Below are 26,294 nucleotides of genomic sequence, written 5' to 3' on the forward strand. Positions count from 1 at the left end.
CAGGCCGATCGCTGGGAACTTCACTTTCGGGAAAATCTCCGACGTCACTTTAGACACTTCACACGTGTCAAAAGTGAAATGTCACAGACGTGACAAGAGTGAGGTTATATGATGAAACGATTTTAACAATTCGTATTTTGCAACTCACGAGGACGCGATGGACAAAGAAGGATTCGGTTGTGATCTGCTGACTAATTCTGATGACCCATTTGACCGTTTGTTTTGTTACAGAAGTGAAAGAGTTTTTTAGCCAGACTGTCGCTAAAAACGAAGATCTCTCAGTTGGTGTCGTTGCAATAATGACTCTGATGAAGGTTATTGAAAAATATAAAGGTAAATGAACAGGTGAAGTTGTAACTTGCTTTAATTGCACAACTGTAGATACCACAATACAAGGGTTGGATGAGAATTTAAAAGATGCAATTTTGACAATTAAAACTTCAGATTATCCAGTCACAGCAATCAATTCAGGCTGTGAACTATTCATGAGGTTTATTACTTTTGCAAAACTTGACTACAAGGTATTTTAATTCTTTCACAATTGTCAAGATCTTTTCTTAAATTGCAATTGTAGAATTTTGAGCACTGCAGGGAAGTTATGTTAGATAGAGGACACATTTTTCTTGACAAGTTGCAACAATGTAGGGATAAGATTGTGAAACTGGCAACAAAATTCATAGCTGATGGTTCAGTAAGTGTTAATTAATGTGATAAAACAACATTATTGATTTATCTTCAGAAAGTGCTCACACACTCCAGATCACGCGTTGTTTTGAAAACTCTCATCCAGGCTTTCAGACAACAAACACAATTTGAAGTTTTTGTGACTCAGTCTGCCCCAGATAACAGCGGGTAAGTGTGACCAACTCTCAAAACTTGTTAAATTAGGTGTTTTATAGTGAGGTTATGTGCAAAGATCTGAGAGCAGAGGGAATTCCTTGTACACTTATTCTTGACTCTGCTGTGGGCTACATAATGGAACAAGTCGATTTTGTGATGGTTGGGGCCGAGGGGGTTGTAGAAAGTGGAGGGATCGTGAATAAAGTGATAACACACACAAGGTGTCATTTCAAGTTTTGACGTTATTGTTTTTAGGTTGGCAGCTACACAATGGCGATGTGTGCGCGCGAGATGAAAAAACCGTTTTATGTATTGACAGAAAGCTTCAAGTTTACGCGATTGTTCCCTCTGAATCAGGGTGATCTCCCTGACGAATACAAGGTAAGCGCAAGCGGTGACAAAGAATCTTTTATGGAGTGTTGTAACAGCGCCCTCTACATGTCAATCTCTCAGATTTAGACATGCATTTCATTGTGTAATTACGATTTGCAGTATTCAAGGAGCTCGAGAAAACGCGTCGCAACTGACCTGAGAGAAGCCCACCCTCTTGTGGACTACACTCCCCCGGCGTACATAACCTTACTTTTCACAGATCTGGGGATCTTGACGCCCTCTGCTGTAAGCGACCAACTTATCCAACTCTATTTATAAGCAGCTTTTAATAAAACTTTTATTCAAAACTCAGTCAAACTTTTTACATATAATAGAAGTTATAAAAGGTTTATTAGAGATTTTTTTTTAATACTATACCATCAAACGTTTCGTTACAATCACAGTAATTAATAGCACACTCAATATAATTTTTGTTGGCAAAAACATAGAAAAATATTCTCTTTTAGATTTTTGTAGATTTTTCTGAGCTTCATTCGATCACAGAAATGAGTAAACCGGTCAGAGGAATGACACTCTGTATGCGGCACACAAGGTTTCCACGACTGTGTAGATCTGTTCAAAGTTGGGTCTGTTTTCCGGTTTATACTCCCAACATCTCAGCATCAGTCGGTACATCTCGTCGGGGGTGTTGTCGGGGGCGGGCATTCTGTAACCGGAATCGATTTTTTCCCGCGCCTTCGAGTTGCTCATGCCACTGTAGGGGGTCCCGCCTCTTGAAAATATCTCCCAGCAGAGGATCCCGTAGCTCCAGACGTCGCACAAAGAAGTGTATTTTCCTAAGGAAATAATTTTCAAATTGTCAAATGTCAAGTGACGCCACCATTATTGTTTCTAGTAAGGCGGCCACACACCAGAGTGCGCAACTAAAATTTGATAATTACCAAAATTTAGCGCCTCAGGAGCGGTCCATTTGATCGGAATCTGCTTCATCCCGTCCGAAACTATGTACTCCTCCTCCTCCCTCGACATTCCGAAGTCGGAGATTTTCACCACGTTGTTGTATCCTGAAGAACACTCTCAATCCAGTACCACCCTGTCAACCGCCCCACTTACCAACTAAACAGTTCCTGGCGGCTAGATCTCTGTGGATGCAGTTTTTCGACTCCAAATACCTCATCCCAGCCGCCGCGTCCAGACACATCTTCATGAGTTGACCGTCAGTCAGCGCCGGTGACTTCTTCCGCAAGAAGGTCAACAGCGACCCTCCCGGCACCAGTTCCATCACGATCATGATGGGTTGCTTTTGCACGCAGATCCCGATCAGCTTGACTATGTTGGGGTGGTCATATTGCTTCAGAATCCGGCCTTCTTGGAGGAACTTCTTCTTGTGGTCTTCTGGTAGAGTGACCCGACAAGTTTTCACCGCCACTACGTCGTTGCTGTTCTTCAATTGGGCTCGGTAGACGTCCCCGAAGTTGCCCTAAAAGAACAGTGAGTTCGTGGCAGTCACCTGGTGAAGTACTCACTCGACCGATCTTGTCCAAGAGGACGACGTCGTCGTTGTTGAGTTCCCATCGCTCCCGAGGGATGGGTTTGTAGAGTATGGCACCGGAGCGGCCCGTAACAGGGAGGCCGCTGTTGAATTGGTAAAGAATTAGTTCGCGAATGCTGGGGAAAGCTGGTCCTTCGAACCGGTAGTGGCCCTGGAAATGTTATTGGAGTGAACTGGTTGGTCACGGAATCAGGAATACCTCAGCTGTGGTCTGTACAATGAAGTGTTTATGGCCGCCCCAACACACCGAAAGGACTGTTTGGCACTCGTCGTTTCTTGTAGTTTCTCTTACTAAGAAGTCGCCATCTTGGGTTAACAGCCGGACGACTTCTTCGCGCGGAAGAACTCCGTGGAACCATTCCTCGTCCACCAGAGATTTGTTTGTGGTCATCGCCACCTGCACCGAACAATCAAGGGTCAATACATATTTGTGCACTAGGTGGTAGCTTTTTGTCCATGCTTGTGGATACTCCTTTATACTAGTTTCAATTTGGTTGTAGGTCGTAAAATTTTATGGTACTTTAAGTTAAAGATCTTGCGGGGCTTATAAATCCTAGTTTACCACTAGCAGGTAATATTTTAAGCAGGGTTGTATTGTACATTTGGTATATTTGCATTGTACGGCAAACGGCACGCGCCGCTTTCCAACCTTTTCAAACCCAACCATTGTGCCCGTTAATCGCTCATAATATCCAATAAAATTTTACGACCTACAACCAAATTGAAATTACAATACTTAAAAGGTGGTCCACTGTAAATAGTTGTTTGATTTTTTTTTGAGATTTATAAACACAGAAAACTAATAAGAAAGGAAAAAGCACAAAGCGAAGTAACAACAATGTTAGGGAAGCTGTTTAAAAGAAAGTGTAAAAAAGACGCCAGAAGCAACGATAAAATGAATATTGTTGGTTGTTAGTTAATCAAAGCGTTAGCACACTCTGCCACTACACCTACAGGGTCGCCCCCTTCGCTGCGAGGGGCGGAATCCCTCCTTCCCTTAGTGCGTGGCGGCGCGATCGGCGACGAGGGCACAGATTTTCGCCGGAAGGGTTTACGAAACATGTTAACTATCCTGTGATGACCAAAACCGCGCTTAGAACTGTCAGAACTGCCGACCTACAAGTGTTAATAAGATATACCCAAGACCCGACACCGGAAGCAGGACCTCGCCGACAAATCAGGACACTTACTTGTTCACTAGAATTGCTAATAAAAGTTTGATTATTATCTATAGAGAGATCACACCCAGACGGCACTTCCTCGCACCCGAGCTCGTTTAAGGCACTTTTGATTAGTTCAGTTTGCTTCAGCATCTTCCTCTCTTGGCATTTCAGCTCGTTGATCTCCTTTTTGGACGAATCCACCCTAGAAAATCGCGACGACTGCAATTATTTATTGCGAAAGAATTTCCCCGAAGAGGCACACCTGCTGGCGATCTCGCTGCTCTTGCCGTTGAGGAAACTGTCGGGGTTGGCCGTCAGGGAGGACCTTTTCTCCTGGTTCTCCTTAATACTGCTCTCTAGTTCGGATAGTTTGTTTCGTAACCACTCGACTGTCAAATTATCCACCGTTAGCTGGTTCGGGAGCAGCTTCCCGGCGCTGTCCTCAATCAGACTTTCGTCGAAAGTGAATTTGACAGGCTCTGTTGGCGTCGTCCTAAAAACAAACACTCTGTATTATGGATTACAGCACAATTTTTTCACTAAAATCTATAAAATTGTCACAATCATTCAAACGCACCAAATTCCCGCCTAAAGTACGTAACAGCTCAGGCGCAATGCTATTGGACGCAATGGTCAAATCCCCCTAGTGCAGTGTTGCCAATCTTATGTCAATCAAACTTGACAAGCACAAATTACTATTTTGGCTATCACTATGTCATTTACACATCCTTAAAGTCAATATTATTTTTATTGGGAAATTGTTATATTTCCTTTTCAATAGTTTTTTTAGTATTTGACAAGTTTTATCCTTTAACCAACTACACCAAGGACACATTCCTAAATTGTAACCTAACCCTAAATTCGATTTTGACAGTCCTTCAGTTGACCTTCAAAGACAGCTTTGGCAACTTCAAACTCACTTGTGTTTTTCGGTGAAGTCCTTGTACTCCTCCGTGGGCTTGATCGCCTCCAAACTGCCCTCGATCCTCTTCTGCACCTCCCGAAACTTGTCGGCGGTGCAGTCCGAGTTGCTGCTCACCTCGTGCAGGATTTGCTTCCTGCAAGCGGGTCCTGAGTGACGTCTCAAGAAAGAGCGTTACTCACCAGGCCAGGATGAAGGCCTCTTGCAACGACTGCTGGTGCTCCAAGAGCCCGGGGAGAAGAACGGTCCTGAAGTCCTTCTCGAACTCGGAAGCTTCGCACAGAAGCAGGACGTACTCGTTGTGGGTGAGGTGGAGCTTCCTGCAAGCCTTCTGGTACTTGTCCCTCACTTCATCCAGCTTCCTTCCGCCTCGGCCAGCTGCAACAACACCCGATTTGGACGCATTGCCTCTAGGTTAGAAGAGCAAACACCTATTGGCGAGGCCGAGGTGCAACTAATTTTAATTTCGTTCATTTTGACTATTATTAGCACTTGGCCGCCGTAGGTGTACGCGAGTGAAGGTTAAGTGGCGTGTTTTTTCGACTTTTCGCCACTTTCTTCGGGTCACGAATCCGGCGTAAAGAGATAAAATGCGAAGAAACTGGAGCAAATGTGAAAGAATAGGCGCGAGACACTTTTCAGACAAGATTCCTCGGAACGAACTCGTTCTGGCTGGACTTACATTTGACGTAGTGCTCTTCGAACCTGGACCTCATCAGTTTGTACAGCTCTAAATACTTCTGGTATTCGCATTTCTTTCGATTGACTTCGTCTTGCAGCTGAAACAACAAAAAATTAATTAATTTCTTTGCTTCCTCCAAAATCTATCCGATCCGGATGAAAATACAAATTAATAATTTCTATTTGAATCTGGCGTGGGAGCCATGAATTAACATCAATATGAAGTGTGTTAAGTCAAACTTTATAAGATTTTGGCAGACCGCTAAAATACACCGCATTTAATTTTAGCCACGGATCCATGCATTTTTATTTCTTTCGTGTGCTAAAAAAAGTCTGAGCCATCGTTTTGATAAAATGTTTTCATAATTGACCAGATGCGTAAGCACATACAATGTTTCCTCTAGGTTGCGGAAATTTATTGCTTGGCACCGTTGTGAAACCGTTAAGCGGTATTTTTCAATGTTATCAGCGCAAAAACCGGAATTTCCTTTATGGTATTAATTGTGTTCGATACCAGGAATCGATTGTTGGGCCGTAATGACAGCGTTATTGCTTACATTATGGTGCGGATATGGGAAAAAATGGTCGATGGTTAATTTATTAAACGGTTACGGCGATACCTCACAAGGATAACAAGCGGAAAGTTTTAAATAAAAAAATTGGAAGTTTTAGTGATGAAAAAGCTTCTTTTGGTTAGTCTGGGTGGGGAAAGGATGTGGGAGTAAAAAATTAACTTTTTTGGTGTGAGATGAAAGGAAAGGTGAATGAGAAAAGTGGAACTTTCTGAGTAAAAACAAGCTGAACAAAACAGGTAGACAGGAAAAGGATGAAACTGTTTGTTAGAAAGTTATGTTAATTTAGTGCTGATTTTCTTAGAATGACACGTCTTAAATTATTATTGTAGAGGTGAAATAATAATTAAAAAAAAAACTCTAAACAAGTAACCTATTTTGTGGTGGATAAAAAAAAGTGGCTTAAAAATTGAAGAACGGCGAGATAAAACGTAGGGACCTACGAGGTGATTTTTCAACAATGCCAACCCGCACGTTAAATAAAATGACTGCTGGAAGTGTCGCTCTTGGATTTCGTGAGGAATGTCTTCTTCTCTAACTAAAACGCGATCTTCTCGTTGGCGGCCAAGATCGCGCATTTCATTTCGAAACGCCTGAAATCGCGAAGATGCTGCACAACGTTTAGAAAGGTTCCTGCATTGGGAGCTTTGAGGAAACTTTCCGCGTAGATATAATCACGTGAAGATCACCCCAGTTTATTACCCCAGCTGGTCGGGACGGCAAATATAGCTCTAAATGTCCACCGGCTTCGCCATAGATCAAAAACCATATCGATTTTCTCCAGGTTGGTGAAAGACATTTGTAATTTAAATTGAGGTTAAGATGTTCTTGTTAAATGACTTAATTTTGAATTAAATGACAACAAAAAAAGTTTACTGTGATTTTTTTGACCCATTTTTTCCTAAAATTCAGTGGCTTCCAAACTTTTTTTGAAAACCTAGTCTATTCCATTTTAGTATGCAGTGTAGAATAGCATAGGGGGACTATTTTCCCATCGTTGATTGATCTAAATTAGAAAAGAGTTTACGCCAAGGCAATGTTCGATTTTTGATAACTATGTACTGTCAAATTTTGATATTTGATCGATTTTTTGGTTATTAATGTCAAACTTATCGAGTTTTTGTATCAAACGTATCATTAAATTACAATTTTGTTATTAGAATATCAACTACCCTAATGATATTTGATCGATTTTTTGGTTATTAATGTCAAACTTATCGAGTTTTTGTATCAAACGTATCATTAAATTACAATTTTGTTATTAGAATATCAACTACCCTAAGTTTCTTTTTTTTTTGTTAATTTTGCTTGAAATGTATGTTTTCAAATTTGCCGCGTTCGACAGTATGAAACGTTCTCCATTCGAAGAGACATCTGTATTCTTAAATGGAATGGACTGTAGTCCCTTTTTCTCGAAAAATATCAACATTTATACAACGTATTTCACGAATGATAATGAGCCCGGCGGAATAGAAAATGCAACCCACAATACATTTGAACGTAAACCTGGACATGGAGGCGATAATTATCCGGCTTTTCCTGTATTGTGGGTTGCATTTTCCATTCCGCCGCGCTCATTATCACTCGTGAAATACCCTGTATGAGGAATTATTGGCTCAATCGGTACCTTTTGTGGGGTTCAATCACAAGTTAAAATATCTTCACAACCTTCAAAGTCACCCTGTAAACATGATATTTTTACTAAAAGATTAATACGAAATATCCGAGTTGTCGAATAAGAAAATATTTAATTCTGAAATTTTTCATAATTCTTCATTGAATATACAGGGTGTTTCAGCTAAGACTTTCGAGCCTAATAACTCGGTTACTTTCCAACGGATTTTTGTGAAACAAAAAACTGTGTTAAACGTGGCTGCAGATGCAAAAACGTAAACGCGTATGAAACAAACGCGCAATTTTGCCAAATTTTGGTTACCCCTTTTCGCACAAACGCAGGTGACATGTTTGACGTTTATCTTGCTAACCTTACAAACACTTACAAAGTTAAAGACAACATTTGGACGTAATTTATTATACTGAATGCTTTAATTCTTCCATAAAGGAATAAAACACGATCGGGATATTTTAGCAAGGTAATTTGGTTCACGTACGCTTCTTGTGTTTTCAAATAAATTAACGACTCTCTGAACCTTAAATTTTGTAAAGCCTACAGTTGGCTTCAAAAAAAAAACGGGAAATGAAATTGACCTAATGTGAATTGGAAATTTAATTTGTCAATTTATGTCAATTTGTGTCCGTTTGACAGTAGTATTTCTGATACATAAGTGCAGTTTTTTAACCTAAATTCTAAAAGGCCGTTTCAAACTATAAAAATTTAATAAAATCTGACAGAACTTTTCTGACAGTTCCCGTTTTTTTTTGAAGCCAACCGTACATTTGAATAGTGTTCCACAAGAAAACGAACTGTGTCATTGAAGTTCTTACGACATTCTCCATTGGCAAAAATTGTTTCCTTTTTCAGCAATATTGAAATTTCTGCCATTGTAGTCTATTTTTAGAGTATGTATTTTCAATTAATTTACGCAATTTGACTTTTCTAATAAAGCGCGCCCACTTTTGACAGATTTCAAAGGGTGTAAAAAATGTTGCTTGGCAATTTTTCATCAATTGTTTCAAAAGGTAACTGCTCAAATACCTTCAAAATTTAGATTAAATTTTCAACAACAAAATCTAATCTTTTCGTTGAATCAGACGAGTGATTTAGTTAATTGTTTGTGTAGACCCCTATTTTTTAATGTTCAACAATCGAACAATAATTGCGGTACAGTTGGTTGCAAAAAAACGGGAACTGTCAGAATAAAATTGACACATTTTTACAATTTTTTCATAGCATATTCTTACGGGAGATTAGAATCAATGTCAAAATTCAATGACATTTTTTAAAATTATTTGATAGGTATTGTCAAATAAACAATTAATTGACAAATGGACAAAATCAAATTTACATTAGGAAAATTTTTGTTTCCCGTTTTTTTTTTGCAACCAACTGTAATTTTATGATTACTAATTGAACCTTGACCTGACCTGACCTGACCTGACCTGATATTAGGCTCGAAAGTCTTAGCTGAGACACCCTGTATTTACATTTCTAAATGTAATAATTTACTCTCATTAATTTTATTTATAATTTTTTACTCTTCATTTATTGCTTTCATATTTCTTTCTGTTCGCATCATCAATCACTTCTGTTTTCTTTCTTAATTCCGCCAATTTCTACGGTAATAATTTTTATAATTGTTTAATTTATATTCCAATTCGTTTATTTTATTATTAGCCAACTCTAGTTAGCAATCAGTCATAATTAATTGCTCAACAAATAAGTCAACAGCTATCCTTGCAATATAATTAATTTATCTACTACTTCTTCAACTATCTTAACAGCATCTTCTAATCTGTCCATTTCAGTAATAATTGGTTTTTAGATCTTTTTTCCATTTTTGTTTGTCATCATTACGAATGTATGAAATAAGTTTGTCCATTAATGAGTCAAAAGTTTCTAAAGATGTATTATTATAATGTTTAAGTTAAAAAAGCTATTTTAAATTACTTTAGTTATAATATTTATATTATACAAGCTTTAGCACTAAACATTTATCTTCATATACTGGTAGGTACACTGAAAAAAAGATCTATTTTTAAGAGGACGTTTTATTTTATAATTCAGATTAATGTTTTTAATGGTTTAGGTCTCTTCTCATAATTATTTTGAAAACGCTTTCTCTATACACAAATGTTCACCACATAAGTGTTATTTTAATCAAAACAGTGGAACATTAATGCCACACATACGTTAAATCCTTTTTAAGAAAAAAATAATAAATTACAGACCTTAAAACAAATAAAACATGCCCTAGTAAGGTAACCCTTGATTTTTAAGCATTTAACCTAGTCGCACCTGTCAAGATCTTAATAATAAAAAAAAGTCAATTTTTCCATTTTTCCATTTTAGAGTTTAGTTCGTTTTACATTTTAGCACATGACTGGGATCGACCAATAGGGTCTGTTCTATGCACCGTACAGGAGTACTCAAGTTATTCCAAAATAGATTTTTAAATTCGTGGGCAGGGTCGATGAGAGAGAAGTTGACCCGATTTTTACGTAAGATTAAATTAATTTCAAAAATAGAATGGAACACACTTATAAAATCACAAAAAAAGATACGAAGGGAAAATTGCACTTACAGCAGAATAGGCAATACTATAAAGTGTTAAATAATAATTAATAATTAACTGTAATGTTTGTTACATATTCTGTTAAATCGTAGTTAATTGTTTACTTCTTTACTGTATGTAGTAATTTTATAAAAAAAAAGTCTTTGGATTGACCACTTGCCTAATGTGACCTTTTTGGTCGGTTCCAGAGATCGTCACTTTAGACAGGTTTTACTGTACGTTAATGAACTCCGCTTAGTGTTTTTGATGGCATTAAATTTGTTATTGTGCGATCGTGAAGTTTTATAATTTTTAAACAGTTCATCTGACAATGTTGACCTCAAGGTCTTTACTAATTCCTGTGACGTACGTTCTAGATTTATAATTTTTCTAACAACGATAAGGAACAAAAATTGCTAGCAAAGTATTTTCTGATAAGAAAATAAATCAAAACTGAATCCAGACTGAATCACATATGATTCAATATTTACGATTTCATTTGCGCGTTATAGTCGTCCAAGAACTCTACCGTTATATGGTTCAATAATTAATGAGACAGTCCAAAAGAGACTGCTTGGTACTTTGTACCTTCCGCCGTCTTTTTAAACGCAAAACCGCTTTACAAAATTAAAGAAACTACATTCTTCTTTGTGAAACTAGTTCATCTTTTAACAATAGGGCCTGCAATATGACGTTACAGTTCTTGAACGACTATACGTTAATCACTACAAAAACATCCAGTACGTTGGCGCTACGACGTTAGAAACCAATAAACCACTCAGAACAGACTATTAAGACCTAACTATCAAGAACGCTCCTATTTTTAACTAATTTAATTATGTCCGAACTATCCTAACCTATTTTATCTGACTTAACCCATTTTGACCCTTTAAGGGTCAAATTTCATCTAGGAGCACCCCTACTGACCGTAACCGCCGCAGGATCGCCTCAAGACAGCGGCAGTAGGTGATATTTGAGTTAACGAGAGAGACTAAATGATTCCACAAAAACTGTTTTTGTAATTGAGATAAATTTTGTAAACACATTGAGTTATGTGGCGAAATTATTCCGTGAAACTGGTAGCATTAAGAGAAAATCAGAAAGTGGCAGATCAACGAAATGCACCCTTGGCACTGTTGAAAATGTGAGACAAGTAATGAATGATGATCCATACGTCATTAAGAAGACTTTCACAATAAGTGGATTTATCATACAGCATATGTCAGAAATTTGTTATGAAAGACCTGATGTAGCGCTACAAAACGCAGGTGTTCCAAAAGCTTCACCCACCAGATTATGAAAAGAGAATGATTTATTGTCATTGCTTCAATCAGACAATGAACACCAATCTTCTGGATTTATCATTCTTCAGTGATCAAGCTTGGTTTCATCTCTCGGGATATGTGCACTGACAAAATATGCGAATATGGAGTAGGAAATTCCCATTTTCTTCAAGAATGGCCATTACACGCTCAATAAAATTGGATGTGGGTTGCGATTTTGCGGAAAAGTTAATTGGACCGATTTAAACTATTTCACCCCACATAATGGTTGATTCCAGCAGGATGAGGCAACGGCTCGCATGACGTTAGATTAGATCTGTTATCTCATGTATGCAAATACAACAGATAAATAAACGAATAAACTATTTTTGCATCCTTCGCAAGTGTAAAAAAGCGGAGCTAATCTTATTTCCAACGCAATAAATTTCATTTCTCAAAGAAAAAATTTTTGTTGGTTAGGTAGGTTAGAACAGCCTCCTACAGACATGTTACAGCATTCAAATCTGAATGTCTTGCTGGCTGGTCTACGTTTTGAATGGTGATGTCACTGTTGCAACAGTATGAGCTCGCGCATTATCTTGGACAAATAAAAATTACGCTCGCTGCCAAAATATTTGTTTTTTCTTTCTTCAAAAAATTGACACGACTTTTAGAATCAGTAGTACATACCAGTTGGCTTCCAAATAAACATGTTACACGCGTAAATGCGGAAATACACAGTTCTTATCTACATACTAATGATGAAATAGCTGCGCAACATTAAAATGCAAAACAAGCAAAATTCCGATTCAATTTATTGGACAAAAATGGAATGCAATCAAAAAATTCGAAGAGCGTGGGTGTGCGGAGGTGTTGTTAAAAAAATTGTTATCGAATCTTGGCGTCAAGAGTTTTTATCAATTTATTCATAACCATTTTATCATAAGTAAATGGGGACCAAATGAACTTGGACCTGGCTAGATAAAAATCAGAAAAGATTCTTCAATGACTGGAATTGTGAAGAACTGACTTTCCATTTGTTGGAATAAAGATTTAAAAAAAAATGAAAGGTCCTTTCTTGTCAATCAGTAATAAAACAATGGAAGCATATTTTTGGAAAAATCAAGACATCGTAATAGGTTTCAAATGACTTCCAGCTAATTTAAATTCTTAGTACAGAAAGTTGGAACTGAAAAGTATAGAGAAAACCTTGAACCTCCTTATTTATCGCCGAAGTTAGGTGGTACGACGTGACGCTACCATGGCATATCGCCACAAATATTTAAAAACTACCAATTTAAATACAATTTATTTTAATTTGTCGAAAGAAAGAAACACACGTTCATCGTTACATCACGAATTGGGCGTGATTTTCCTTGTTTTAAATTATTTAGAGAATCCTCTTTCGTTCGTCCTTGCTCATCTAAAATCTTTCCACAAAATGTGCGTAGCAAATTGTTTTCCGTTTTGCGTAAACTCCGTCTCAATTTCCAAATGGGACAATGAAGTCGTAGAGCAGCGGCGCCCCATTCAGGTCTTTGACGTTTTTATTGTCCACCTGTACGCTAGACACTGTCGCGTACCTCTTCATTTCTGGGTCCCCAGGTACGACACCATAAAACACCAGACCTTTTGTGTTGTTAAGAGCGTCCGCTTTACAAACTCAGTCCTTGACTTTTGTTAGGCCGAGATCAATTTATCCGACTTGCCGCTGTCTCTTCAACAGGTAGATTCTATTTATAAAAAGGTTCGCCCGTAGTAAAATTTATAATATTCATCCGTCTGCGACGTCTAATTCAATGTTGCTAAACAACATCTACCTGACGGTAATATCTAATGAGGAAAAAACTCATTTAGCTTACACATCGGCCAGTGGCGTAGTTCTCCACCACTGACTCATCTCGTTAATTCGATTTCGTTGTGTTTCAACGGATACGACAAGATTTTGCATGTTAATTGACCGCCTCGAGAGCGAGAAACACCAGAGTTAGACGATTGACGCCACTACTCAACCTCCATAAAGAAGTCAATTGGATCAATTAAGCTTTGTGCCGTTTAAATAACTGGATTCGACTGCTGCACCCGAATTAGACTGCATTCGATGTTATTTTGATGTAATTACCTCATTCCGGACCGCGAAACAGGAGCCTCAAGTTGGCACAACTCACCTCGAGCCGGTCCTGTTGTCGCAGAATATTCCCCTACAATCTACAACCGCCATCGAATTAGCCCTTTTGCTTCAACCTGATAGGTAGTTTACAAACGCTTCGTTGTCTTCAAGTTCGCTGTAAACCCCAATTAAAGACAAAATTTCGGTATTTATGACAAAATAACCTCAAAGTTTTCGTGACAAGAATCACAATCCTGAACAAATGAACACAAAACTATTATTATTGCACTGCTTGGGAGACACATTTAAGTGAAAAATGAATGCAAATTTGATGTGAAATCATGGAATACACCTGACTAATGGTTCCAGGTCACGACTTACTCTAGCCGATCCTGTTCTGTCACGGAATTTTCCCCAAAAATCGTTAACCGTGATCGAATTCGCCTTTTTACTTCAACCCGATAGTTCACACGCGTTTCGTTATCTTCAAGTTTGCTGTAAACCCCAACTAAAGACAAAATGTCGGTATTTGTGACAACATAACCTCAAATTTTCGTGGAAGTAATTACCATTCTGAACAAATGTAGGCAATATTATTGTAAGTGCTTCATTAACGAGGCCCATTTAAGTGAGAAATGAATGCAAATTTGATGTGGAATCGTGGAATACACCTGATTGATGGTTCCAGGTCACGACTTACTCGATCCGGTCCTGTTCTGTCACAGAATTTTCCCCAAAAATCTTTAACCCTGATCGAATTAGCCTTTTTATTTCAGCCCGATAGTTCACACGCGTTTCGTTATCTTCACTGCAAACCCCAACTAAAGACAAAATTTTGATATTTTTGACAACATAACCTCAAAATTTTCGTGGCAATAATCACCGTCCTGAACAAATCGACATCGCTTAGGAGACACATTTAAGTGAGAAATGAATGCAAATTTGATGTGTAATCGTGGAATAGACCTGACTCATGGTTCCAGATCACGTCTTACTCGAGCCGATCCTGTTCTGTCACAGAATTTTCCCCAAAAATCTTTAACCGTGATAGTTCACAAGCGTTTCGTTATCTTCAGGTTTGCTGTAAACCCCGACTAAAGTCAAAATGTCGGTATTTGTGACAACATAACCTCAAATTTTCGCGGAAGTAATTACCATCCTGAACAAATGTAGGCGATATTATTGTAACTGCTTCATTTGGGAGACACATTTCAGTGAGAAATGTATGCAAATTTGATGTAGAATCGTGGAATACACCTAATTGATGGTTCCGAGTCATGATTTACTCGAGCCGGTCCTTGTTTGTCACAGAATTTTCCCCAAAACTTTTTAACCGCGATGGAATCAGCCTTTTTGCCTCAATCTGATAGTTCAAGTTCACAAACGTTTCGTTATCTTCAAGTTCGCTGTAAACAGTGTAAACTCCAATTAAAGACAAAATTTCGGTATTTCTGACAACATAACCTCAAAATTGTCTTGGCAATAATCACCATCCTGAACAAATAGATACAATACTCTTATAGGTGCACAGCTTGGGAGACCCATTTAAATGAGAAATTAATGCAAATTTGATGTGGAATCGTGGAATACATCCGATTGATGGTTCCAGGTCACGACTTACTCGAGCCGGTCCTGTTCTGTCACAGAATTTTCCCCAAAAATCTTTAACCGTGATCGAATTAGCATTTTTACTTCAACCCGATAGTTCACACGCGTTTCGTTATCTTCAAGTTTGCTGTAAACCCCAACTAAAGACAAAATGTCGGTATTTGTGACAACATAACCTCAAATTTTCGTGGAAGTAATTACCATCCTGAACAAATGTAGGCGATATTATTGTAACTGCTTCATTTGGGAGACACATTTCAGTGAGAAATGTATGCAAATTTGATGTAGAATCGTGGAATAGACCTGACTGATGGTTCCAGGTCACGTCTTACTCGAGCCGATCCTGTTTTGTCACAGAATTTTCCCCAAAAATCTTTAACCGCGATCGAATCAGTCTTTTTGCTTCAACCCAATAGATCACAAGCGTTTCGTCAAATTTGCTGTAAACTCCGACTAAAGACAAAATGTCGGTATTTGTGACAACATAACCTCAAATTTTCCTGGAAGTGAACAAATGTAGGCAATATTATTGTAACTGCTTCATTTGGGAGACACATTTAAGTGAAAAATGAATGCAAATTTGGTGTAGAATCGTGGGATACACCTTTATTCATGGTTCCGAGTCACGACTTACTCGAGCCGGTCCTGTCTGTTGTCAAATTTTCCTTCATAAATCTTCAAATTGGCAAAACAAATTCGTTGCTTTATTATTGAGAGTTTATAGGTTTTACATCGTGTTGCAACTTTCATGCCCACCATAAATCGCAACAAAATGGGAAATTTAAGAGTTTATTCGAACATAACCTCACATTATTGTTTGTAACAACATGACGGACATGAAAGTGTAGAGAAAGTGTTGTGTCTTATAATACGTAAATTTACAAATCAATTCGTTCATTTAATACACAAAAAGAAGCAAAAATAACGGACAACGTTATATCAAAACCGCGCCAAAATCGAACGACAGCTGTCAATTTTATGGCGGCAAATTTAAATCTCATTGTGAGTATTGCTTGTAGCTTTGTTGTTAATCCTGCGGTTGAAACATTATCGGCATCTTAATGACTTGAATATTGTAGAGATTATGTTCCTCTTTTACACTTGGAGTTGTGGTTTGGAGGTGGACAAGACAGAGATCAGTTTTGATTGCATTGGTACGATTTGGTCGCCACCTTCTATTGTTATGGTAATCTTTTCTAAGTAGTATCGTGCCCATCAGACAGTCTAATTTTTGATTTATTTGCGTTTTCGGCGAATAAAAGATTGCACTGATCAACTCTATAATTAACACTTCAATGATGGCTACCATTTCCTGTAATTTTTATAAATATGTATGGATTCTCGTATTGATAGCCTGTGAGAAAAACGACAAATTAGAATAACGTGTGGGTTCCAAGACGAATAAATAAGAATGTCAATGCCATTTTCGGAGGTACCACATGGTACCACCGGAACGGCTTAGATTCGTCGCCATCGCGCGAACATCTAGTGACCACACTGTAGTCGAAAGTCATCGTCAGGTGAATTTTGACCTCGATCACGGCTCAGACGGGGGCCTTCAGGCGAGATTCTGCTAACCTCCTTTGAGCTCCGGCCAAGAATGAACCCTTCTCTTCTCTTGGCCCGGAGCTGTAACGTTTTCGTTAATAATTCGATAATTTTCGCATCATCTGGTTCAGTGAACCTGATCCGAACCACCGAAAAAATTCCGGTAGGTGGTGCCCGCTCCGGATGGAGGGTAGGCCAAGGAGTGCCAAACGTACCGAGTCGCACACTCCGACATGTTACAGCTGCGACTGCGGACCGCATAAATGAACAGCTTTTTCTAGGTAAATGTCACGTAAAATAGATTGTGCGTTTCCGGTAGGTAGGGTTGTGTAAGAGGCCGCAGCTGACGGCCACCTTCCAATATTTCTGCAGTCTATACCTATCTGTCAAGTATTTGTGTCATACTGTGACGTACATTGCAGCTTGATTCGTACACATCCGTCTTCAAATGTCAAATCCGATCTCAACAAAAACTCAACTCTTCATTTCTTTCTAAAACTCGTCACTTCCAGTGCAGTTTTTCTTTTTGATTACATACTTCGAAACGTGATGCTTCAAGCAAAGACACGAAAACCCCTTCCAGGGCCTGGCCCACTCGGAAAACTTTTTGATCGCGCGTTACATCACACAAGTTCATTGACTCAGAAGACACTCCGATGTCCAGTTTTCATTGAAGGTGATTGGCCGTTGTGTTGTCCTCTGTTTAGCTCAGCTGTACTTTGTACTACATACGACACTTCTTGCCATGCTTCACCGATTTCGCTCAACTCCGTCGTATTATAATGTGTACACCGCACATACCTACCTACATTATCATATCAACAAACACGTGTGTGCTTAACTGCTTTACTACTTGCCATTACCTTATACATAACTGTACTGTAACGCGCCATATTTGTAAATTGTAATTCTGGAAACAACTAAGCTAAGAATGCTGGAAATAGAATCACGTCGTGCACAAAGTGGTCCAGATAATGCCGCAAGTGTGTCAAGAGTTTAGGTTTTGACAGAAAAATGTAAATCAAGTTTCTGATGACTTGTTCAGGTTCTGATACTACAATATTTGTTGCAGGCTTGTCTCATAACAATTGTCCAGCAACGTGTTTGTTTAGATTTTTGCACCTCCAAATTGATTATCACAATAGGTGGTCTACGCCAATGGGAAAGTACATGTGTGACTGCTTCGTCGAATCCAATTTATTTGCAAATGCACAAAAGCTTGGAAAATAATAATGAAAAGTATCGCCAGCGAAAATAAATGTTTTATCACACGGCGTGCGGTAAAGTGGTCATTATTTAACTGCCACGATAAATAGGATATATCGCACAGTCGCAGATAAAAAATATGCATCGAAAATGTCAAACACAAGACAGATTTAATTTCCTGCCAAACTAAAACCAATTGTTTACCGCAAATTTTGTCAACCAGTAAATAATGCAAAAACGAATAACAAAAGAAGGTCACCCGGTGTAAACAACAATTTTTTTATTGCAGGTAATCTTGTTGGAGCTTGTCGACTTTATTTTCCTCTTGGATTCGTCGAAAGTCTTTGATCTGCCACAATTTGTACACGTTTTAAATTACAAATTAAAGCCTTTTTTAGTTTTCCGCAAGTTTTTAAATTGAAATTTCCATTGAAGCATTACATTTCTTAAATGTGTACATTAAAAAAGTTGTTATTGTGCAAATATATGGCAATAACTGGTTCGGTACTGGAGGAAAATAATTTCCGAAAAGTAATTGGACGTGATGAAAATTCCATCATAAAATGATTATCGATTGCTTTTCACGACAAAAATTTAAACAAAATTGAAAAATATCACTGATTGTGGGACTTACGCAACTACAGTGTGATTTCCATTCCATAATAGTTATTTATGCAACGAGTTTCTGTGTAAATTGGGCTTTTCTAATTGCCCGAGGGACAAGATTAAAATACGAGCGTAGCGAGGGTTTTAAGGCCTCGAGGGCAATTAGAAAAGCCCAATTTACCCAGAAACGAGTTGCATACACAATTTTATTGGTTGAAACGACGTCCCTGAAGCTTCCAAATCTTTTAAAAATGGTTTCGCATTTGCTTTTGACAGTTTTGACAAATTTTTCAAGACCTGTCTGAAATGTGACGTTGAATGTGTTGTCTAGGGCAACGGTTCGTTATCTGCTCATTTTGCTTTAGGGCAGTTAACAGGCAGTTTACAAAGGAGAAAAATGAGTATTTATAACAGTTAAAAACAATAATAGTTATTTATGCAACGAGTTTCTGTGTAAATTGGGCTTTTCTAATTGCCCGAGGGACAAGATTAAAATACGAGCGTAGCGAGGGTTTTAAGGCCTCGAGGGCAATTAGAAAAGCCCAATTTACCCAGAAACGAGTTGCATACACAATTTTATTGGTTGAAACGACGTCCCTGAAGCTTCCAAATCTTTTAAAAATGGTTTCGCATTTGCTTTTGACAGTTTTGACAAATTTTTCAAGACCTGTCAGAAATGTGTCGTTGAATGTGTTGTCTAGGGCAACGGTTCGTTATCTGCTCATTTTGCTTTAGGACAGTTAAGAGGCAGTTTACAAAGGAGAAAAATGAGTATTTATGACAGTTGAAAACAATAAAAACTCTTAATTATTATTGCCTGATAAAGTGATAATAATCTTTTTGTTACTTTTGCTACTTTACCAGAAAATTTGTTGTTACGGTATAATATACAATAGAAGTTTGTGCTTTGTATTTTAATTATGACGTGTGTGAGAACATCCCGAACAAAGACTCACCCCAACTGTGAAATAATTTTTTCGGTGGCAATTCTTGCGTTAAAAAAAATAACCGCAAAGCGCGCCCAAGCTTTGTTGCGTTTTCGTTATTAATAGAATCTGACGATTTGGACGGTGTTGTTGGGTGTAGTCCATCGTAATCCTCCGTCAATGCAAATTTATGCGTTGTTCTGTTTTGAAGATCTCTTGAGATAGCGTTCCAGTTGTGATTGTTATTTGGGAGCGAAACCAGGAACTGTTAACTCATCGAGACCGTTTCTAAAATTAGCGCTCTCCAAAAATAGGACTCACATGTGTGAATTGCTGCAGGATCCTGGCGTGCTCCTCTTGGTACGCCTTCCTCACCTTCCTCTTTTCGGCGTAGAGTCCGTTGAGCGTATCCAGGAGTTTGCTCTCGATGGTGTCGGCGTTCTGTTTGATCAGCTTGCCTGTGTTGTCCAGCTCCTCCATCATGGTCTTCCACGTGGAGGCGACCAAGCTGCCTTGGAGCTCGTCGCCGCGGTCGATTTTGAGCCCTTGGGTGGCGACGGAACCCAAGGCGACGGCGTAGTCGCGGTCGCACCGCACCTTCGACAAGATGCACCTCTTCATGGAGTCGAGGAGGCGCAGCTCGGCGTCCTGGCGAGAAAGCAGCGCCTCGTGGGCGCTCTTCCCCTGCAAGTTGGTCGAGAAACCCATTTTGCTCCCGGTGTCGGTTACATAATTGCACCCTCTTCGAGACGTGGAGAGCGCGCTCAGACCATCGTCGGGGTGTCAAATCACGTGTATCACAGACGGACCGGACACTTTTGATTCGAGACGCGCTTTTGTTTTGCGGCGGTGAGGACGACGTGTCCAACGCACTGGTTACGAGACGTGGTACTTGGGTACTACCGCTGCCCAGCGACTTAGAGTTAGACAAAACATTCTAGAGGTGGAACTCCTTAGGTGTGCGCAGCGGGCGACGAGGATTCGAGCACTGTTCGACTGGCTATTTTCAATCGTGGAAGTACCTGGACAGGAGGCGGCATCTTTCTGTCGCCGCCGCAGACAACAATAGAAAGTTGGACGGGTTCGGGTGCGAAGGGGGGCTCCGATGAACGCAGACGAGAATTGTGACGCGGATTTATTTCATATCGGAAAAATGTGACGATTTACAAGCTACGTAATCGGAATGTACTCGGCACGCTCTTGACTTGCAAACAATGTACCCACCTACATTGATGTATTGTAATTGTAAATTATGTACGAAGAACTAGTATTGAATGATTAACATCAGTTCTTTCAAGGATAAAGAAAAACAAACGATTTGTTGCATTTTTTATCCAATCTCTTATATCAAAATTAACTTTTTTCTTATTAAATTGTTTTCTTTGTTTACTTTTACTAATTGATACATTCATTATATGCACTATACAGGGTGAGCCACTGAAAACAAAACACATGTGATTACATATACTAGGTGACACTCAACCTCAACTGTTTTTCGAAAAATGGAGGTTAAATGTCGCACGAGGTGCCTGATTCGTCTCCGGTGGCCACCCCGTATACATTAACTGTTAAGTAATGTTTTTAATCAATCTCGGTCATGAGTAATAAATCATTATTCATGGTCATGAGTTGTGACCAATCGCAAAATTTCATCTACATCTACAACATTATCGTGGAAACTATAAAATTGTTATGACGCATCGTAATACTCATACTTCTGTCATAATTAAAAAGAACACCAACAGATGAATTATGAAATCTATACTTTCTGAGAAGTATCGTACCTACTCGCGTGTAATGTAGTTGGAGAGCGCAGGAACCCCCCACCAATTTTTTTGATCTTGACCTCCAAGCCCCTCCCCCTTGGTGGTGGGGGGCGAAAGCAAGGTCAAAGGGGAGGGGCTTAGAGGTCAAGGTAAAAAAAAAGTGGTGGGGGGTCCGTGCGCTCTCCAACTACACCTACTGTGGTTGTTTTGTTATTCGCTCGTCTCAGCTTCATTTCCTTCTTTCATCAACAAGCGCTCGTTGATTAATACATAGTGTGTCTAAATATATTTCTGGACAACAACCATTTGACAAAAACTTTGGTTTTGTCACGTATGTCGTAACTTACAGAGCGTCAGGCGTCCAATTAAACTTCAAATTTTGTGTTTGCGTCAGTGTGATTGTTTTTCATCCTGTGTCGCATTTTTCATAAAAACAGTTTTTTGCAGCACTAAAATGGTTTACTCAACTGAGCAAAAAGCGTTTATCAGTCGTAAGGTGAACGATGAGTACTCCCATTCAGTGCAACATTGTTTGCAATTTTAATTTATTCTTTACTGAAGTTTCTTGCTTAGTCATACTCAAAGTGTCACGTCTTCTAAACGTGCTCTCATAGTGCGTCTTTCCGAAGAGACCAATTTGAAATTACTTGTGCCACCCCGATGAACATCAAGAAGTAATCTCGAACCTCCTGAGTCTTTTCTGACAAATTTAAATCTTCTCTATTATGCTAGAAACTATTAATGCCTTCCCTATTCGTATTGATTTTATTTGCTCTCGTTTATAGCCTTTTTAACTATTAGAAAACAGTTTCTTTTTTGGTTTTCACCAAGCATAAATATAAATTGAGTAGGTAACACAAATTTGCTTCAACCTGATAATTCACAAACGTTTCGTTATCTTCAAGTTCGCTGTAAACCCCAACTAAAGACAGAATTTCGGTATTTATGACAACGTAACCTCAAAATTTTCGTGGCAATAATCACCATCCTAAACAAATAGACACAATAGTAGTATAATTGTACCGCTTGGGAGACACATTTAAGTGAGAAATGAATGCAATTTTGATGTTGAATTGTGGAATAGAGTAATACCTACACCTGACTGATGGTTCCAGGTCACGACTTACTCGAGCCGGTCCTGTTTTGTGACAGAACTTTCCTCAAAAATCTTTAACCGCGCCTTTTTGCTTCAAGCCGATAGTTTAGAAGCATTTCGTTATCTTCAAGTTCTCCGTAAACCCCAACTAAAGACAAAATTTCGGTGTTTATGACAAAATAACTTCAACATTTTCGTGGCAATAATCACCATCCTGATCAAATAGACACAATAACAATACTATTATAATTGCCCTGTTTAGGATTGGGAGACACATTTAAGTGAGAAATGAATGCAAATTTGATGTGGAATACACCCGATTGATAGTTCCAGGTCAAGACTTACCTACTTGAGCTGGTCCTGTTTTGTCACAAAATTTTCCCCAAAAATCTTTAACCGCGATCGAATTACTGTTTTTGCTTCAACCTGATAGTTCACAAGCATTTCGTTATCTTAAACATTACCGTGTAAACCCGTAGAGTGATATGTAAACCCCAATTAAAGATAAAATTTCGGTATTTGTGACAACATAACCTCAAATTTTCGTGGCACCATCTTGAACAAATATATGCAATATTATTGTAATTGCTTCTTTTGGAAGACACATTATATGAGAAATGAATACAAATTTGATGTAGAATCGTGGAATACACAATACACCTGATTGATGGTTCCGAGTCACGACTTACTGGAGCCGGTCCTGTTCTGTTGTCGAATTTTCCTTCATAAATCTTCAAGTTGACAAAACAAATTCGTTGCTTTATTATCGAGAGTTTATAGGTTTTACACCGTGTTGCGACTTTCATGCCCACCATAAATCGCAACAAAATGGGAAATCTAAGAGTTTATTCGAACATAACCTCACATTGAAATTACTTGTGCCAACATAGATATTACGATATTATTTGAACTCCAAGAAACATTCCAAGAAGTAATCTCAAACCTTCATGGTCTTTTCTGACAAAATTAAATCTTCTCTATTGTGCTAGACACTATTAATGTCTTGCCTATTTGTATTGATTTGATTTGCCCTCATTTATTGCCTTTTTGAATATTAGGAAACAGTTTCTTTTTTGGTTTTCACCGAGCATAAACATAAATTGAGTACTTAATACAAATTTGGTGCTACGAAAATATTAATTTGACGACTTTTTTAAAACTCCGAAAATCGGGAACAGACAGGAATTTAACCATGGCGATTCACTTTTATCCAGAGTTAAAAATAAATGACAAAGAATGGAGCATAGACGCATGGGCTGATCATCTCCTAGATTTCTTTTCAGCAGGAGAAGTCATGGCAATGATTAGCGATTCTGATGGATGAATTTTTTATTAGTTTAGATTAGAAGATGCGACGTCATTTTCAAAGGGTAGAACATTATGTGGGGCAGTGTCAAGATACCAATCAAACAAAATTCTCTCGTGAAGATGCTTCTAAGTAGCAACTGAAATTTTCCACAGCCAATGTTGTTCGTCTGTTAGATTAGAAATTTTGTTCTGCGATATTGTGGTGTGGTGTCCCAAATTTCGCAAAATTGATGTCACATTTTGTCAGTTGCCCTGTCAGTGTCAACCAATTTGAATAACATGTAAATCGTAGAACTAGTATGTATAACATCAACCCAAGTATCACGAAAAACGACAACATTCAAGCAAAATCGATATTCTCTTGCAACGTCTACCGAACCAACAGCCAACAAAGACCGCGTCTGCATTCGACGATCAATTTCAAATCGTCATCGCTGTCAACGTGTCTAGGTAAAGATCCTGAAGTGTTATACATTAATGAAAAGTTAATAAAACGAAAGTCGAAATGTAGGAAAGTAGTGAAAGAGTCTAGCACACAGACAAGCAAAACTATCTTGCAGTTAGCCCAAATGGAAACTGGATGCATGACTCCAGACAGTCTAGCGGAAAGTCCCAGAGACTTCTCCAACAATTATTCTTTGGAAAACTGTCCATATTCCGTGACCGACCGTCTCTCCGATTACACTCTGGACGGATCTTGCCACGAACAGGACTGTTTCTTCAGCACCAAAAAGAAAGAGTCACAGAAAGTCCTCGACAAACCCCTCACACAAACCTTCCTGGAGAAGACCCGCAGCAGACGCCACCAACATTCCGAAGTGGTCACCTGTTACAAACGCGACGACATGAAGAGCAGATCTTACATCGAGAGCTTCCACCACCCCAACTACATCCAAGAACCGTCGGAGCTGCGCGTGAAGAAGATCTTCTCGCCGAGACAAAGACCGACCAGGAGAAGCTGCAAGTCGCTGGATCTCCCGGACAACTCCTTTTCGAGGCGCAAATCCTCTTCGATATGTTACAGCCCCCAGAACACTTTCATGTGTCCCACCACCGCCAGTCAGATCAAGAGCCAGATGGGGGACATCCAGAGCGCCAGCTATCTCATTCCGCAGATGCGGCGCGGCCGGTCCACCAGTCCGAAGCCTACGATGGACAACAGGTGGATGGAATCCTCACGGAAGATTCCCTACATCGATCAGAGCAAGAGCGATGTCAGCAGTTCCACCACTCTGATCAACGCGATGAGACACCCCGAGAGGTTGAAGCTGAAGGACTTGGACGACGACTTGATAAGGAGTGAAGGCAGTTTCAAACTGTCAGATGTGAGTCTCTATAATTCCACTTGGTGGTTTCTGCAACACCCCAAACAACAAAATGGTTCCTCTTTCAGGAGGTGATGAGTGTCTTCACCACGAACATAGAACCCTCAGACTCCACCATCGACAACACCATCTCCGTGGCCGTGAACAAGCTCCGAGAGCCCGACTGGTACCCACCTCCCACTCCCCGTACGTCCCTCTCTCATGCGCACTTTTCAGGAGAGTAGCCTTGCGAGGCCTGGCCGACATCGTCAAGATCTGTCGAGTGATCGACAAGGATTTCATCTACGACTACATGAACAGCATCAACCAGAGACTGATCGAGCTGTTGAAGAGTCCGCGCTCGCACGTCTGCAGGACGGCCTGTCAAGCCGCGGGACACCTCTTCGAGTACGTCAGGGACACCAGGAGGCCGGTAAAGCGATTGTTGATCGATCAGAACAGATCAGGACGGGTTTGTCAGCAGGAATTCGACGACATCGTCAATCTTCTCCTCTTCAAGACGGCAGACGCGAACAAGTTCATCCGACAGGACGCCAACTTGGCTCTGGATTGCATGGTCACCCACATTTCTACCTACAATGCGGTCAGGGCTTTGTGCAGCAAGGGGCCCTTCCACAAGAATCCTCTCGTCAGGTCCGCCACGGTCAGGCTGCTTGTCTGCGCCATCGTCATCGTGGGGGCGGATTTTATTCTCAACCCCAACAACAACGAGTACACCAGGAAGAGGATCATACTGAACATGGCTAGGTTCCTCGAAGACAGGAATCTAGAAACTAGGTGAGGTCCTGATTCTTTTACTTTTACTTTTAGGTCATTTACGCGATACAAAACACATTTTTGCAGTTTTTAGAATTTTTGTTTGTTTGTTTGCATCCGCTTAACTCAAAAACTAACCCACCGATTTTCTTGAAACAAAGTTTCTCACAACTGGAACATTCCTGGTTGTGTTCTGCACTTGGTTTCGTCGCGATATGACACCAACGAGCTTCGCAGTAACGATAACGGTGTGATGAGCTCGCCTCGCGCGTATCTTCGTTCGATTTGAGGGTTTCTTATTGTTCTCCTTTTCAGGAAATTGGCGGAACGGTTGTACAAAGTTCTGTGCAAAGAGTCGAAGTTCGATATGTATTTAAAGAAGTATCTCGAGAAGGACCAGATTCTTAAAATTAAAAAAACTTTAAGACTTGTATACAAGAAGTAGCCAAGATGGATATTTTTTATTATTATGTAAGATACAGGGTTTTGTACGTGTATTTTAATAAAGCTCTTACGAGTGTTTGATTATGTTAACACTCAAA

General features: G+C 39.4%; 3 protein-coding genes across 5 annotated transcripts; 2 read left to right on the forward strand and 1 right to left on the reverse strand.

Annotated features, from left to right (window-relative positions):
* Positions 1–14: 14 nt before the first annotated feature.
* eIF2Balpha (eukaryotic translation initiation factor 2B subunit alpha) lies at positions 15–1,562 on the forward strand. Its single transcript, XM_069055833.1, has 8 exons — positions 15–176; positions 232–333; positions 382–521; positions 575–691; positions 740–852; positions 900–1,044; positions 1,096–1,221; positions 1,333–1,562. Exons 1-8 carry the CDS (start codon positions 158–160, stop codon positions 1,489–1,491), a joined length of 921 nt encoding a protein of 306 aa, XP_068911934.1. The 5' UTR covers positions 15–157; the 3' UTR covers positions 1,492–1,562.
* FER (tyrosine-protein kinase Fer) lies at positions 1,493–20,491 on the reverse strand. 2 transcript variants are annotated; one of them, XM_069055827.1, is made up of 12 exons: positions 19,823–20,491; positions 5,493–5,589; positions 4,993–5,188; positions 4,809–4,946; positions 4,151–4,381; positions 3,916–4,090; positions 3,680–3,841; positions 2,925–3,122; positions 2,700–2,876; positions 2,287–2,653; positions 2,115–2,237; positions 1,493–2,009 (listed from the first exon to the last, which is right to left on the reverse strand). In XM_069055827.1, the coding sequence occupies exons 1-12, from the start codon at positions 20,207–20,209 to the stop codon at positions 1,732–1,734; spliced, it is 2,529 nt and encodes an 842-aa protein (XP_068911928.1). In that variant the 5' UTR covers positions 20,210–20,491; the 3' UTR covers positions 1,493–1,731. The 2 variants fall into 2 exon arrangements, with proteins under 2 accessions (XP_068911928.1, XP_068911929.1); XM_069055828.1 differs by lacking the exons at positions 4,809–4,946; positions 4,993–5,188; positions 5,493–5,589; positions 19,823–20,491 and having other exon boundaries at positions 3,916–4,107; positions 4,151–4,293.
* A 947-nt stretch (positions 20,492–21,438) lies between these two features.
* Positions 21,439–26,294, forward strand: LOC138136595 (uncharacterized). Of its 2 annotated transcripts, XM_069055830.1 has the most exons (6): positions 23,979–24,121; positions 24,232–24,996; positions 25,065–25,162; positions 25,213–25,408; positions 25,460–25,773; positions 26,068–26,294. In XM_069055830.1, the coding sequence occupies exons 2-6, from the start codon at positions 24,241–24,243 to the stop codon at positions 26,195–26,197; spliced, it is 1,494 nt and encodes a 497-aa protein (XP_068911931.1). In that variant the 5' UTR covers positions 23,979–24,121; positions 24,232–24,240; the 3' UTR covers positions 26,198–26,294. The 2 variants fall into 2 exon arrangements, with proteins under 2 accessions (XP_068911930.1, XP_068911931.1); XM_069055829.1 differs by having other exon boundaries at positions 21,439–24,996.

Source organism: Tenebrio molitor, chromosome 8 (assembly GCF_963966145.1).
Source record: "Tenebrio molitor chromosome 8, icTenMoli1.1, whole genome shotgun sequence".
NCBI classification, from domain to species: Eukaryota; Metazoa; Arthropoda; class Insecta; order Coleoptera; family Tenebrionidae; genus Tenebrio; species Tenebrio molitor.